The 14,543-nt window shown below is 64.2% G+C and overlaps 2 protein-coding genes across 2 annotated transcripts; both read right to left on the bottom strand.

Annotated features, from left to right (window-relative positions):
- Window positions 1-3,560: 3,560 nt before the first annotated feature.
- Window positions 3,561-7,234, bottom strand: CHLRE_11g478850v5 (uncharacterized protein). The gene is made up of 8 exons (XM_043067685.1): window positions 6,909-7,234; window positions 6,604-6,723; window positions 6,249-6,294; window positions 5,990-6,074; window positions 5,743-5,796; window positions 5,158-5,248; window positions 4,747-4,851; window positions 3,561-4,321 (listed from the first exon to the last, which is right to left on the bottom strand). The coding sequence occupies exons 1-8, from the start codon at window positions 6,927-6,929 to the stop codon at window positions 4,175-4,177; spliced, it is 669 nt and encodes a 222-aa protein (XP_042919690.1). The 5' UTR covers window positions 6,930-7,234; the 3' UTR covers window positions 3,561-4,174.
- A 133-nt stretch (window positions 7,235-7,367) lies between these two features.
- On the bottom strand, window positions 7,368-12,924 carry CHLRE_11g478800v5 (uncharacterized protein). Its single transcript, XM_043067684.1, has 9 exons — window positions 12,550-12,924; window positions 11,975-12,394; window positions 11,566-11,652; window positions 11,184-11,242; window positions 10,750-10,852; window positions 9,885-10,061; window positions 9,374-9,481; window positions 8,898-9,128; window positions 7,368-8,551 (listed from the first exon to the last, which is right to left on the bottom strand). Exons 1-9 carry the CDS (start codon window positions 12,877-12,879, stop codon window positions 8,030-8,032), a joined length of 2,037 nt encoding a protein of 678 aa, XP_042919689.1. The 5' UTR covers window positions 12,880-12,924; the 3' UTR covers window positions 7,368-8,029.
- Window positions 12,925-14,543: the final 1,619 nt, after the last annotated feature.

Here is a 14,543-nt window from a genome sequence, read left to right as displayed (position 1 = left end):
GGTAAGGTACGTGTGCATTGAGCGTTGTGCGCATTGCTTTGTGAAGATCACAGCGTACCTGGCTGGTGTAGTATTCGTCCACGTAGACCACCAGGTGGGCGTACTTGTCCACCAGCAGACGCAGCAGCGCCCGGTTTGGGCCCCTGCCTGACCTGAATTGCGAAGTAAGTGAGTGAGTGGGTGAAGGTGAGTGGGTGAGTGAAGGTGGGTGAGTGAGTGCGTTGCTGAGCGAGTGGCCGGTTGAGTGAGTGGCTGCGTGAGCCAAGGACCAGAGCCCCTGCCTGACCTGCGGACGCAGCCGCCGTGGCCAGTGTTGGCGTTGCCCCAGCCGACGATGACCTCCTCCTTGGGCCTTCCCCCAGCCAGCTGCTGCGCCGTTTGCTCGAGGACCTGGACGGGCATGCCGTTGTGCGGTGAGTTGTTTGCATGAGCTGTACAGGGCACGCTTGCAACCTGGGACAGACGGAGTTAGCAACCAACGCGCACCTTCTGGCTGCGAATGTAAACAGTCAAGCGCCACCGCCGCTGGCCCCACTGCCGGTAATGGCGCAGGAGCTGCCACAGCCCTATCCCACCGCTGCCGCCGTATAGGTACTGAATGCGGCGTGTGTGGTCAGCTGCATACGCCACCCGCGCACTTGGGATCCCGGCCTGCCACCGCTGGAGCGCTGGCTGCTCCTGCAGACGCGCCTCCTGCCAACGCTGGCGCTCTGATTGGCCAGTGCGCTTGCGGTAACCAGCACCAGACACACGCGCGTAGCACTTGCGCTGCTCCCTGCGCCGCTTGGTCGCCGCATGCCTCTGCTTCCGCGAACGGCGGCCGCGCCAACCGCGCGGCTTTCGCCGCCACCGCCCACGGGCACACCCTCGCCTCCCGCGCCCCCTCGACTGCCCCCGCTGGCGCTTCCGCCACACATTAGCGCGCCCGACCCCACGAAGCCGCCGCTGCCGCCGCCGGCGCTTTGCCCGCTCCCTGCGCCGCTCTCGCAGAGGCCGGGTAGGGCCTTGCGCCAATTGCTGACGCTCGGCCTCTGGGATGTCTTTCGGGCCGGCCCACAGCCGTACGGCGTGCGCAGGGTGCTGGTGGCTGTGCGGGCTGAAGTCGGCCAAGTAGTCGACGCAGGCCACCAGGTAATTGACGCAGCCCGGGTCCACGGCTACAACGCGCATGGCCTTGAGGGCATCTGGTGTGTATTGCGCAAGCGCCTGGCCAGCAGCAACCACGCCAGGAACCGGATTGTTCCCTGGCGCTCTTCCCGGTCCGTCAAGGTAGCTGCTGCCGTCGCTGTCGCTGCTGCCGTCGCTGTCGCTGCTGCCGTCGCTGCTGTTGCCGTCGCTGCTGCTGCCGTCGCTGCTGCTGCTGCCGTCGCTGCTGCTGCCGTCGCTGCTGCTGCCGTCGCTGCTGCTGCTGCCGTCGCCGTCGCTGCTGCTGCCGTCGCTGCTGCTGCCGTCGCTGCTGCTGCTGCCGTCGCTGCTGCTGCTGCCGTCGCTGCTGCTGCTGCCGTCGCTGCTGCTGCCAGCAGCGTTGGTAAGCGTCACACAGGCGGCCGCGCCATCCGTGCGCATGAAGTACGCGAAGGTGCCACCACCGCGCTCTAGGCGCTTCAGCCAGTCGAAGTTGAAGCCACAATCCCGCCACGCGTCGTGATGCGCCGGCGCGCCTGCTGCTTGCTGCACATTGGCGAACGCTTTCCAACCACCAGCGTGTTTTGCAGCGGCAGTGGCCGCCTGCCAAACAGCCGTGGCGTTCGACCCCAGCAGCTCAGCTCCGGCGGCGGCGTACTCGGCTGCTGCAAGCTGTTTGTGGTTGACGAGGAGTTCCTGTGTCAGTGGCATGAGCACAATGGTTACGGGCTACTGTTTGGACGGGATTGCTGTACGAACTAACTCGGAGGGTGGTATCAAGCAAGCAAGCCACTAAGCACAAAACACACCTGGATGATGGTGTTGGTCAGCGGGATGTGCAGCGGCATGCTGCTGGCCTCGATGATCAGCGCGTACGTCTGCGCCCGCTTCATGGCGAAGTTGGCTGATTGCACCTCACCCGGTGGCGCAGGTGGATTGGCCGTCTTTAGCCGCTCGTAGACAGTGGCCAACCACCTGCACGATTGCGCACACACGACCTCTGGGCCTCTGCACACATACCAGCATGCAAAGGGATACGCATGTACACCCAGGACTGCACACCTGCGGATGGGCTGCAGGCCACACAGGAGGTCGGCAGCAGCACTGACCAGGCAGAGCGGCTCACGCTGCAGGAGGCCCCGGCTGCCGCGCTGGATAGGCCAGATGCCACGGGCCGTCCACGCAGCCACCAAGGGCGCCACAGTGGCATTGGCACGAGCCAGCAGCGCATCTGGCACCGCCAGGCCGCCGAGGTCTGCCTCTGTCAGTGGTAGCTGCCGCCAGCCCATCAGCGCCGCAGTCATTAGGCCGGCTAAGGCCTTCCTTGCCTTGGCTGTAACGTGCACCTGTTGCCGACGGGGAGTTACAGACATCATTAATTAGCAGGGGGGCAAACAACGGCAGCCTCAGAGCACAACCCAGCCTGACCCAGGATACAATCAGATAGACTGCATCTACAAAGAAGCTGAGCACACCCCAATGCCCACCTGGTCCTCCTCGTCCTCCTCGTCCGTCTCTGCTCCGCCCTCGTTGCCCGCCTGCGGCTGACCAAGCGCCATGCCCGCTAGTCCCCCCAGCGGCACCTCATCGTCGTTCACCTCCAGCTTCGCACGACAGTACTTGCGAACCCATTTGGGAAAGTTCGCCCTGTAGTGCTGCTCCAGGTTGGTGAGGACGTCTTGAAGCAGGTGGTGCACCAGCTGCGACAGGAAACGACAGGGCATATGTCAAAGACATGAGGCATTCACGACCGCGGTCCCAGGGAGTGACCCGTACCTGGTGGTGCGCCGTGATGTCGATGGCCGGGCCACCCGTGTCCTCGCTCAGCAGCGGTGCAAAGTGCGCATCGTAGAAATGCGACAGGAGGCTTTGGCGTTGGCGACGATGCGTGGACGTTGTGATGAGCGCCGCGGACTCCTGCAGCAGGTTGATGTCGATGGTTGGCACACGCCGGTGGAAGACGTGCTGTTGTGGCGAGACGTCAGCCCGCTCGCGCACTGCGGGCATTGGGAAGCAACCAGCAGGTCAATGATACCTGTGCATAAAGCGCTCTAGACTTAATGCTTACGTCCTTGACGCCGCGCAGCCAGTCCGCACTGCTCCCGCCACTTGGTGTCGCAGACCGCGCAGTGGAAGGCGGGGTCCGTTCGGCAGACGACGAAGTGCCGCAGGAAGTCCAGCAGGCGGTACCGAAGGGGCGTGGCCACAAAATCTACCTTGAACCTAATTGCTGCGAGCGTTGCCTCGTCCTTGCAAACGCTTCGCAGCGACACCTTACGGGTGCTAGTATTTTGAACCATTATGAACGTTAGGGGTGTGGGAGCCGGCCCACACCCCTAACAGGGGCAAGGTTGGGCGGACTTCAGAATTGTTTGGCCTGTGCTACGGCTACAAGGGTGCGAAGGGGAAAGTTTGAAGTTGGCAACTCTTCCTTTGTGGAATCCGCGTGACAGGGCTGCTTTCCTTGCGACCTCGCGACCTCGCGAAAGTCAAGAAGTCCATGGACTCGCGAGGTCGCTTCTCGCTCCAGCCGAGTTTTCCCTGCCGCCTATTTTTCTACAATAGGGAATAGCAATTTATAATACGATCCAGCTATGCCTCATGCTGTCTCGGCAGGCACCCACGCCACGGCCCACGTCAAGCAGGCGTCAAGTCCCAATAAGCAGCCTGCAGCCTTACCTCCGCTGCGCTGCGATAAGCTAGCGCATGTCATCCCCCGTCTCCCTTGCACACAAAATCACCAAAGCGCGTGTCCCATCTACTACCACTACACTTCAAGGTTTGGCACCGGGCCGAAATGGGATGATGGACTGATGGCACTCCCCGTCATCTCAAGCCCGCTCCTACTGCAATCCTCAGGCGAGGGCCCCAGGCCACCCGGCTCCACCAGGCCAGCGCGAATAGGCCAACCACGCGTCCCTGAAGCTGCACCGCAACCCGAAGCACACTTTCCATGTCCAAGCAGGGTACGTGTGCGTGCTGATTGCAGGGCCTCCCACTCGGACTCCGGCGCACTGAACGACTGCCTAACCCCCCAGAGCTCAAGCGCTCATGTGGGCGGCACGGGGGCGCCGCCCGCGACGCCCCGCACGCCGCGCCACCGGCTGCCCTTGACGCGGCTGGCCACGAATATGGATCCCTTGTCGCCGCGGCCAATACGTAGGTCGTCATCCAGGTAGGTGGTCTCAATCCAGCCCTGACATGTGATGAAGCGCGCAATGGATTGTGCGTGTGTTTGTGAACGTATGTTATGCGTCTACCGTAGGCGCACTGGCTGACACGGGGCCATGCGTTGTGCACATGCACGTCAAAGGCTCGCTCGTACACCCAGCGCCCCCTGCCCCACCGCTGTCCTCCGCAGCACCTGCATGCACTGCCACAGCCCCAACGCTCCACCCCACACAGCACCCACCCACACAGCACCCAACCGCTGGCTCCTCCCAGCCCTCGCCCTCCCCGCCCTCTTCCCCCCGGTCTGCCTCGCAAAGCGAAACCGCGATCCATCACGGCATGTGATATTGAGCTCGCAACCTGCCCCAACGCCCCCCTGCCCCAGAGCCCCCCTGCCCCAACGCCACCTGTCCCAAGCCCCAACGCCCGCCTGCCCGCCGCCGCCCTCACCTTGGGCCGCACCCAGTCCAGCGGCACGGTCCAGGGCCCCGCGCCGCCCAGCCGCAACTGGAAGCGCTCAAACACCACATCCACACGTAGCGGGGAGGGAGAGCCCTGGAGGGAACCCGCAGGCGCAGGGGTTGGCGTGAGGAATGCCGCACGACGCCATTAGGGCACAACTGCAAACCTCTGAAGGCTTGTGTAAAGGTTTGTGTGAAGCTGTGTGAAGGTGTGTAAATGTGTGTAAAGGTGTGAAGGTGTGTGAAGGTGCGTGTGAAGGTTTGCGAAGGTGCTGAAGGCCGGAGGACAGTGAAGGCGTGAACCTAGTCGTGATAACACGGGCGCAGGGTGCGGGCATCCACACCACCAGCACCACACAGCCCCCAGTGGCCCAGTGGCAGTGACGCGCCCCGCACGCACCTGCGGCGTGGGCTGCGGCGCCGCCGTACCGATGATGTTGAGCGCGCCCTCCCAGCGGCCCGCGATGGTGAACTCTGCTAGGTTCTCAGCCCTGTGTGGGGCAGTGGTTTGCGTGCAGTGATGTGCGTGCAGTGATGTGCTAATGGGCGCATGGCACATGTCTGCCAGTAGGGGGCCCTGCGCAGGCCCTGCCGTCTTGCCACGCCACGCACCGGCGCGCGATTCCAACCGCACGCCACGGCGTTGCCAACCACCACCACATGACCACGCAGGATTGCGAATACCGGTATGACACGTGATGCGCTGTGTCACGTGTTGCCATGCGGGGGCCTGGGCTGCACGCCAACCCGCCGCCCGCCTTGCTCCCAGTCCTACCCAGTCCAGCCCTCCGACCCCGCTTTCCAGTCCCACCTGCCTCCCTCCCCGCCCCCCCCGCCCATCTCAACCCCACACACGCGTATACGCCTCCCTCTCTCCCAGCCCCCCGCGCCCCGCCACATACAGACAACCTGCCCCCCTCCCCGCTGTCCCGCATACACACACGCGCCTGCCCCCCTCCCCGCTGTCCCCCACACGCATACGCACCTGCCCCCCTCCAGGTCAATGAGCTGCAGGTTAGCCTTGGTGCGGACCAGCTGCCTGGTCATGTTTTGATTTGTGTTGTTTCGTGTGTGTATGTGTGTGTTAGGAAAGCACAAGGGAAACAGGCCAACGCCGGGTGTGTGTGTGTGTAGGAGAGCACCACGAAGTAATACACATGACCGCGGGGGCGGCGTGTGCCGGGGAGAAAGAGACAACCAACGTGCGTGTGGGGTGCGCATCCCCGGCTCACTTAGTTGCTGGCTGGAAGGTGGCGAGGAAGGGCCCCTCCGTGGTCCCGCTCTTGTCCGTGGCCGCGCGCTCCTCGTCGAGGGGAGCTGCGGGTGCGGGTGCGGGTGTGGTGGGGCGGCGTGCAGGCATAGGGATGCGGGTGCGGGTGTGGTGGGGCGGCGTGCAAACATAGGCGTGCGGGTGTGCGGCACTTGCAGCCAGGGTGGGGTGCACGCCTGCACGAATCCGTGCGGTGACGGCCCAAAGCACCCGGTGCCTACCCTGGTACAGCAACGCCCACACGCCCGAGATGAGCGGTGACTGCACCTGTGAAGCACACAGTCGTAGCAGGGGCATGCACGGAGTAAGTAGGACAACGGTTGTTATCGTGGGATCCCAGCGGAGAACCGTCCGGCTAGTGCGGATGCCACCCGGCGCAGAGCTCTGGAACCTGATGCTGTTGGCAGATCAACCCACCACTTCAACACCCCAACATCCCATTCGCTGCAGCTCGCAGTAACGGAAACTGCCACGGCCGATGCAGCCGACAGAGGTCCAGCACTAAAGCCGCTACAGCCGATCAGCACGTGCGCTGGCCGCCGCCCACCGCCTGCTCTTTCCAGGCTCCCAGCTTACCGGCTTTTCCACAATATTGCGTCCCTCCAATGCCTCGAGGAGTGGCAGTATGGCCGCGCGCTGCTGCGGCGTGGTGGCCTTGCCGCGCTGCGTGCCGCTGACGGCGCGCACCACGGCTGCCTGAACGAGGCAGGGGCCAAGGAGAGGTGAGGCACGGTGTGGCAGTGAGGAAAGTACAGGTCGCAACCTCATGAGTTTGTTATTTGAAGAATGTCTCTATGCTCCTAGAGAGAAACGGTGAATGGTGAGCGAGGCAGTATTGCCAGGCGATTCTTCGCTTGCAAGCTAATCTATTGGCGCGTCACCTTTAGCTCCTCTGTGGACATGTCTGATGTGGTAGTCGAGGCTCCCGCGTGGGCAACCAACGGCTGTGCTCGCCGATAATGTTCCACTGCAGCGAAGCATCGCCCGCGCACCGGGCCTCCTGGGCGAGAAGTTTGTCGAAACGTTCCAAGCTGCATTATGATGGCCCTACGACGAGCGATGGCTGAAAATTTTGGTCGGGAGCGAGGAGCGGGGAGAGGCGGGTGACAGGGCTGGTGAGCGGGACAGGGGTATCCAGGCTACTAAGTGGCGTGTATGTCAAGTTCAGTACTGCATATGGTAAGCTCGGACGCTCGGTTCTGTTCGCAACTCCGCCGAGCTCACCCAGGGTAGCAATAAGGCATGATGCAGGGCACGCAGTACGGCGTATGGAACCGCATTGCGCTCCCCTAGCACACCCCTCGCTTGACGGGCGACCTCCAACGAAGCTTGTCATGAAGCATCCAAACCGCTTACAGGATCATGTGTGGACCGGGCATGCGTGATACAATGCTCCTCTTTCTTTTGGACTCATCGGACTGCAGACCGAAAACAATCAACACGACTCCACCCTATAGCTGCGCGCAGCGCTGCACCTCCGGCTGCACGAACGAATCCCACCAACCTGCACATCCTACACTCAGACCGGCGAACGGCCTTCCGTCCACACACACAGCCAGTGAAGGCAAATCCTACATACGGTAGGGGGGCGCGCCTTCCGCGCACACAAACGTCAGTGGTCAAATGGGTCAAGTCGTCACTATTCCAAGGAAACGTCAGTGGCATCTGAATCCCGAGTCAATCTACTTCATTTCTGCGCTACGGCGCTGAGTAACTTGGCAAATCCCGTGCCGGCACAGCAACGGGCTCCCCAGCCCTCCCTCCTGTCACATCTAATTCCTAAAAGGACACAGTAGCCGCCTGTGGCCGCGTCCGCACCGCCACGCCGTGTTGTCGTCTGCGGAAGCCGTTATTCCAGGCCACTTGGCGACACCCTTCGCTGCTCCCCTCCAAAACAACCAGGGAGCACGGCGCGCGGCGCCTTTGCACACGCCTCTGCGGCCGCCTGCCTGCGGCGCACGCGCGCTCGGCCCGCCAACCCCATACCCGCTCCTCTACCCGCTTACGCGGCGCGCACGGACACGTGCACCTTGTTCCCCTCCACCTTGAGCTTCACGTCCACCCCACTCCCGGACGCCGCCGACTTGGCAGCCACCGGCGCCGGTGCCGGCGCCGCGGGCTTCGCCACCTCCTCCGCCTTCGCCGCCTCCTCCTTCTTCTCCTCCTTAGCGCCCTTCTTGTCCTTCTTGCTCGAGGAGGCGGCGGCCTCAGCGGGCTTGGGGTCCTCCTTGGCTGGCGCCGGCGCCGGCTTCTCCTCCTCCTTGGCTGGCGCCGGCGCCGCCTTCTCCTCCTCCTTGGCAGGCGCCGGCGCCGCCTTCTCCTCCTCCTTGGCAGGCGCCGGCGCCGCCTTCTCCTCCTCCTTGGCTGGCGCCGGCGCCGCCTTCTCCTCCTCCTTGGCAGGCGCCGGCGCCGCCTTCTCCTCCTCCTTGGCTGGCGCCGGCGCCGCCTTCTCCTCCTTGGCTGGCGCCGGCGCCGCCCTCTCCTCCTCCTTGGCGGGCGCGCTGGTCGAAGGCGCGGCCTTCTCCTGCGGCAACAACAGGTGGGGGCGTCCGGTTTGCGGCGAGGGGTAAAGTGGGCACGCCGTACGTGGTGATGAGTGCTGGTTCACTTGTCCGCATGGTGCCTGCTGTAGGAGTCGGCACAAGCGCAGTCCCCAGCGCCCACTATTGCCGTTGCCAGCCCGCACTGAGAAGACGCCCTACTGACACCAAACTTGCATGGTCCCGGTGTCAGAGCGCTCCGACACGTGGACTGGCCGGTGTAGTGTCCCAGTCCGGCTCCCTCCAAATCCCGCTGCCTCCCGTGCCTGCTCCTTTCTCTTGTTGGCCCTGCTCCCTCCACCGCTCCCCGCTTCCAACCCTCTTGCTGACCTCGTGCTTGCCGTTCGCCTCCGGCTTCTCCTCCTCCTTGGCGGCGGCGGGCGCCTCCGGCTCCTCCTCCTTCGACTCCTCCTTGGGCTCCTCCTTGGGCTCCTCCTTGGCCGCCGGCTTGGGCGGCGGCGCCCGCTTGGCGGCCTCCTGCTTCTCCTTGTACTCGGCCTTGCGCTTCTCCACCGCCTCAATGGTGGCGGGAATGCCGCCGGTGGTTGTCGGCGGCTCCACCTGAGGGGGCGGGTAGGACAAAGGTGTGGTGCGGCGTGAGCCGGTCCCCTCCGCGGATTTCACGCTGCAGCCCCCCCAGGGATGCCTCGTTCTTGCCTGCATCCCTCAGCTTTCTCTGCTCTCTCCGGCCTCTCCTTCCCTCCTTATATGCGAACCCCCCAAAACGGCCCCAATGCCCCTTACAACCAGAACCCCCCGCCTCCGCTCCCCGAACCACCACCCCCGGCTGCTGTCCTGCTCCTCACCTGCAGCTGCAGGAACACCTTGAGCATGTCCAGCATGTGGTTCAGCTTCTGCACCTTGGGCTTGGCGGGCTCGGCCGCCTTGGCCGCGGGTGCAGCGGCGGCGGCGCCCTGTGTGTGTGCGTTTTGTGGGGAGACAACATGCGGTGTGTAGAAGGTCAGCAGAGACTTGGTGTGGTGGGTAGCTCGAGAGCTGAGCCTATGGTTCCGTTCGATCAGGTCGCCCGGTGCCATCGTCGCACGTGCACAGCCGCTGCTGCCGCGCCCCAGTGACGGCCCTTCACCCCCGCCCTTGCCATCCCATCGCCTGGGTGGGTCAGACCCCCTCCCCTCTGGCGGCCCATCGCCCGTCCAACCTCTCGTCAGTGCCTTTACCCACCGAACCCCTTCCCCCTCTGTTCATTCTGCACCCCACTGTGACCCCCTGGTTTGCTTTCCATCCTTGGCTCTCATGGCACTGCTGCAAACCAACCCCCTGCACACACACGCAACCCCCGCCCACACACCAACCCACCTTCTTGGGCGGCGCGGCCTTCTTGGGCACGCCCGTGAACATCTCGTCCACCACCTCCTCGCGCTTGAAGGGCTTGAGGCCGGCCGGCACCTCCACCGCCTTGGCCTCCGCCTTCACCTCCTCCTTCACCGCAGTGAAGCTGCGCAGGTACGTCAGCAGCTGGTCGCAGGTGAAGATCTGCAGGGGCAGGTGGGTGGCGAGACGGCGTTGGGAGACGGACCCTCTCCCACTTGTTTGCACTCGTTTCACATCGCGTCTTCACCCTTCCGCACTCTTGCTGCGGCCTTCCGACTGTAGGTGCGGGCCTTCCAGGTTTCCTGCCCGCCTTCGCGGCCCAGCTGTCCTTCCAGTCCCAGCCCAGGCCCGGGTTCTCTTACCGATGCGCCCAATGCCCCTGCACATATCTCATATTGCCATATCCGCTTCCCGCCCTTGTCTTGTGTCTCCTGCTGCTAGATCAGGAACTGGTACCCGCCCCTCATTCGCACCCCCAGCTCCCCTGCACACTCAGGTTTTGGTCCTGGTAAGCTCCAGCCCCCATTCGCACTGCTGCAGGCTGGCCCACCGCTGCTCCATCCCTCCTCGTCCTGCTCTTCCTCCCTCCCTCCTTCCTCTCCCTCCCTCCCACTCCAGCGCTCCCTTCTCCTCCCTACCCTCCCTTCCTCCTCCCTACCCTCCCGCCCCGCCTCCCCCCCTCGCCTCCCCCGCCTCCCCCACCTCGCCTCCCCCACCCCGCCCCGCCCCGCCTCCCCCGCCTCACCTCCCCCGCCCCGCCCCGCCTCCCCCACCTCGCCCCGCCGCGCCTCCCCCACCTCGCCCCGCGCGCCTCCCCCGCCCCTCCCGCCCCGCCTCCGCCTCCCCTCACCTCGCCGCTGAAGGGCTCCGCCACGATGTCGCCCATGATCGCCTTGGTCTCGTCCTGCCGCTCCGCGTCGCGCTGCTCGCGCTGCTTCTGGCGCTCCTCGTACCTGACAGGGCAAGAGAGAGAGGAGGTGATGGCGGTCGGGAGGGAACGGAGCATCGCACCAGCGCGCTGGTAGAACAGGGGCTGAGGGTGCAGGAGGGTGCGCCTGACTCGCCAGCAGGACGTGTCTAGTTGGCTGTACTCGCCAGCAACACGGCTGGCGGTGCCGTTTTCGGCGTTCATGAGCTGCACTGCCCGTGTGCTCGCGCCACACTGCACATGCAACCACTTTCGCGCCGTTGCCCCCGGCCCGCCTCCCTACCCTCCCTTCCGCCATGGCCCCCGCCACCCCGCCACCCCAGCCCCCCCCCCCGCCGTTGCCTCCGCGCACTCACTTCTTGCGGCCGTCCAGGCGCTTCCAGCCGCGGTAGGCGCGGTCGCGCTTGATGTATTCCTGCATGCAGCGGGACGGTGGGGAGGCGACAGGGCAGGTGAGGTCAGGTTCGGCTCAGCGCTGCGGGTCCAGTGGAGAGGAAAAGCCGCGTTTCCGCCGCCGAGCGCTGCCACCTACCTGTGCCAGGCTGCACAGCACCGCCCTCTCACGGGCAGTGCAGCGGTACGGCTTTGGGACGCACTCGCCACTCCAGGGTCCCAAGCGCCACACTCCGCATCCCGCTCCCCCATTCCTCCAATTTCGCGGCCCTTTCCCTGCCCCCCTCCCCCACACGCACACAACGCCGGCCACCACCACCAGCCCCTCCTCCGTGTCACGCCTACCTGGTACTCGGCGTCGTTAGCCTTGCGCAGCTCGTCGATCTTGGCGCGCAGCGTCACCATGATCTCGTAGTTCTCCTTCTTCTCCACCTGTGTGTGCATTTAGGATTGCATGTTGGGTACACCGGGCGTAGGGTGGTGTGATGAGGTGTGGTTGGCGTGGTGTGCCTGGGTAGAGCTGCAGGCGGGATGCGCGGCATCAGCGCATTATGCGAGCTGCTTGTGCGCGCAGCGGCAGTCGCGCGTGTGGCGTGTTGAGTACACAAAGGCAGGCTATGCCTACGACGCACCCCTGCCACGTGCACACCCCTAACCGCCCCAACCGCCCCATCAACCGCACGCCCTTTCCTGGCCGGGCTACACCACGTGCGCAGCGCCCCCTCCCCTGTCGCCGAGTCACGTCACTACGCGCCTGGAGGCTGGGCATGTCAGCGAAGTGCGAGTCTGCCTTCGCCTTGGCCTCGTCCAGCACCGCGTTGGCGGCGGCGATCTGCGTGTCCAGCTGAGCAATGACATCGTTGCTCTCCTTCAGGCGCGCCATAATGCCCGTGCGCTGCGCCTCCGTCTCCTTCAGGCGGGCGTCGAACTCCGCGTACTTCTTCGCCAGGGGGCGGGCCGCCGTGAGCTGCGTGAGCTGGGTCTGCACACGCTTCTCCTCCTGGTCCGGCAGGGTCTCGTGCGCCAGCTTGAACTCCAGGTCCTTAATGTCCTGCTCAATCTTCTCCGGGTTAATGTTCCGGTTCTTATCGCGAATGCTGCGCATCTCCGCACGAATAGACTCGCGCGTGGCATCGCAGCTTTGCAGCTCGTCGCGAATGGCCTGCTTTTGCCTCTGCGTTCAGCCAAAACAGAGACCCAAGGCGCCCAAAGCAACGTCAGTAAGGTGCAATTGTAATTCATCGAAGCAAATTGTGTCGGGAGCCTGTCCGTTGCGAGCGCGCGCTGCTGCTGCTGCCGAGGGCGCGCCCCACACTACTCCCCACTCACGATGACCGTGCCTCGCTGGTCGCGCAGCGTCTTCAGGTTGTTGATAATGTCCTTGTTGCCAGAAGACGCGCCCTTAGCGTTGCCGCGCATCTGCTCCTCAATGGACTTGATCTCCTTGATGCGATCTCCACGCTTGGTGATTTCCGCCTGCAGCTTCGAAATGAACAGGCGAGACTCCGTGTGGTCCGGCTGCTTGGGTTGCACCACCTTGCCCTTCACGTAGATGAGTAGGGACTCGTCGAACACAATAGGCTCATTGTTGCGGTCCCGGCTCTCGGCCGCCTGCTCAACCTGGTCAACCTCGACCGGGACAGTCTCAACTTCGGCCATCGTGTAATATGTAGGTAAAGGCTTAGTGGTCGGGGCGGGAAGGGCGGAAGTGCCTGAAAAAGTCGGTCGGGGCGGTTAAGGGGCGGGGACACCGAGCCCCAGCAATGGGATGCGCCAGTAGCGCTCACTCATGGCCGAGCCCATAGCAGCAGTGCGGGCTCACCAGCCTACATACTTGCTTATTAGAACTAGTTATAGGTACCCGCCTGTTCCCTGCGTGCCAGGCCGAGACGAGTCAGCACTGCGTGGTTGTTTGCCTGCGCGAATTGCTTTCGCAACAAGGCGACCTACTTAATTACAAGTACTAGAACCCAAGTCACAGCTAAATTGGCCCGAAGGACGCTGGGCGGCAACGCCGCAAGTTAACTGGCACGACATGCAGTAGCACCCGCACGCCCTAGTCTCGCCCTGCGGCAGTACCAAGGCTGCTCACTCTTGCCATGCTCACAACCCCCGGGTGCTGGAAGGAGTCATTTCCACGGCGCAGCCAGTCATAGTGCGTGCTGTCACGGCTCAAAGGAGCCGCCAGGCGTGCCCTCAATCCCGCTCAGCTGCGCTGAAGGGGCGGGTCAGCGGGGAAGGGGGGGGCGGCGTGGCGGGGAAGGGGGAAGCGAACGCAAGCGGTGCAGGACACGCGGGCAGGGACATGTGAAGGTGTGGCTCAGGGAAGGGGCACATGGCTCCGGCCTTTGTGCGTGTTGTTGCAAAGGGCGCCAGGTTTGATGGTGACCAACGGGGGAGAGCGAGTGGGGGTGCCGCTCAGGTAGTGTGGTATGAAATGGCCGAGGCGGGAGGCATACCTCAATCCGATTGAGGGTTGGAGCGAGCTAGGATGCCAGAATCATACCACATGTGGCGAGTAGGGTGCGGTCAAGACACGGCGGGAAGCCCAGAAGGGGTTGTGGCAAAGGGCTGCAAGCGGGGATGGAATGTAGGTCAGTACGGGGCCCGGAGGTGTGGGTTGGCACGGCGTCGTACGCCCCACCGAATGTGAACATGCTCAGGTCCGGGTATAGCCTGGGTGGCGAAAGAGGCTGAGTATGCGCAAGGCAGGGGTAATGGGTAATGGGCAGACGGCATGGGGGCGGGCAGTGTGCGGGCCGCGTGCGGCTCCCCACAAGCACTGCCAGCCTGGATGCCCCGCTCGCATAGGGGGCACCCAGATGCAGGGACGGTCAGACGGGGGCGGGTAGGCGGCAAGCACAGGCAGGCGACAAGGCGGGGTGTCAGGGGTTGTCAGGGGGTACTCACGAGGTGGTGGTGGGCGGGGGGATAAAGTATCGCCAAGGGGCTAGGGCAGCCCGGCGGCAGGTGGTGGGGCAGGCGGCGGCGCGCCACGACCGTAGACATGGAGCCGGGCGAGGAGGTCAACGGGTAGGTGGGGGCGGCGGGGGGGGGGAGGGGGGTTCACCGGTTCAGTCAGTTCCAGCCCCAAAATAATCCGAGGGGGTAAGCTGGTGCAGGCTAAGGCCTAAGTAGCCTAAGGGTCCTCAGTGTTGATTCGTGGGGGATGGGGTGATAGCTAGGGTGGGGGCAAGGGTGGGGCCGTGGGGGGCTGAGGAGTATTATATGTGCAAGAACAATGTGAAGTGCTTGATGCTCACCGGTTTTTGCTCGACATATGCTTGTAGGTTACTTTCGCCTGCAGATTTGGAGTGAGCAGG

Source organism: Chlamydomonas reinhardtii, chromosome 11 (genome assembly GCF_000002595.2).
Source record: "Chlamydomonas reinhardtii strain CC-503 cw92 mt+ chromosome 11, whole genome shotgun sequence".
Classification (NCBI taxonomy): Eukaryota; Viridiplantae; Chlorophyta; class Chlorophyceae; order Chlamydomonadales; family Chlamydomonadaceae; genus Chlamydomonas; species Chlamydomonas reinhardtii.
This window is presented reverse-complemented; position numbering and strand designations above follow the sequence as displayed.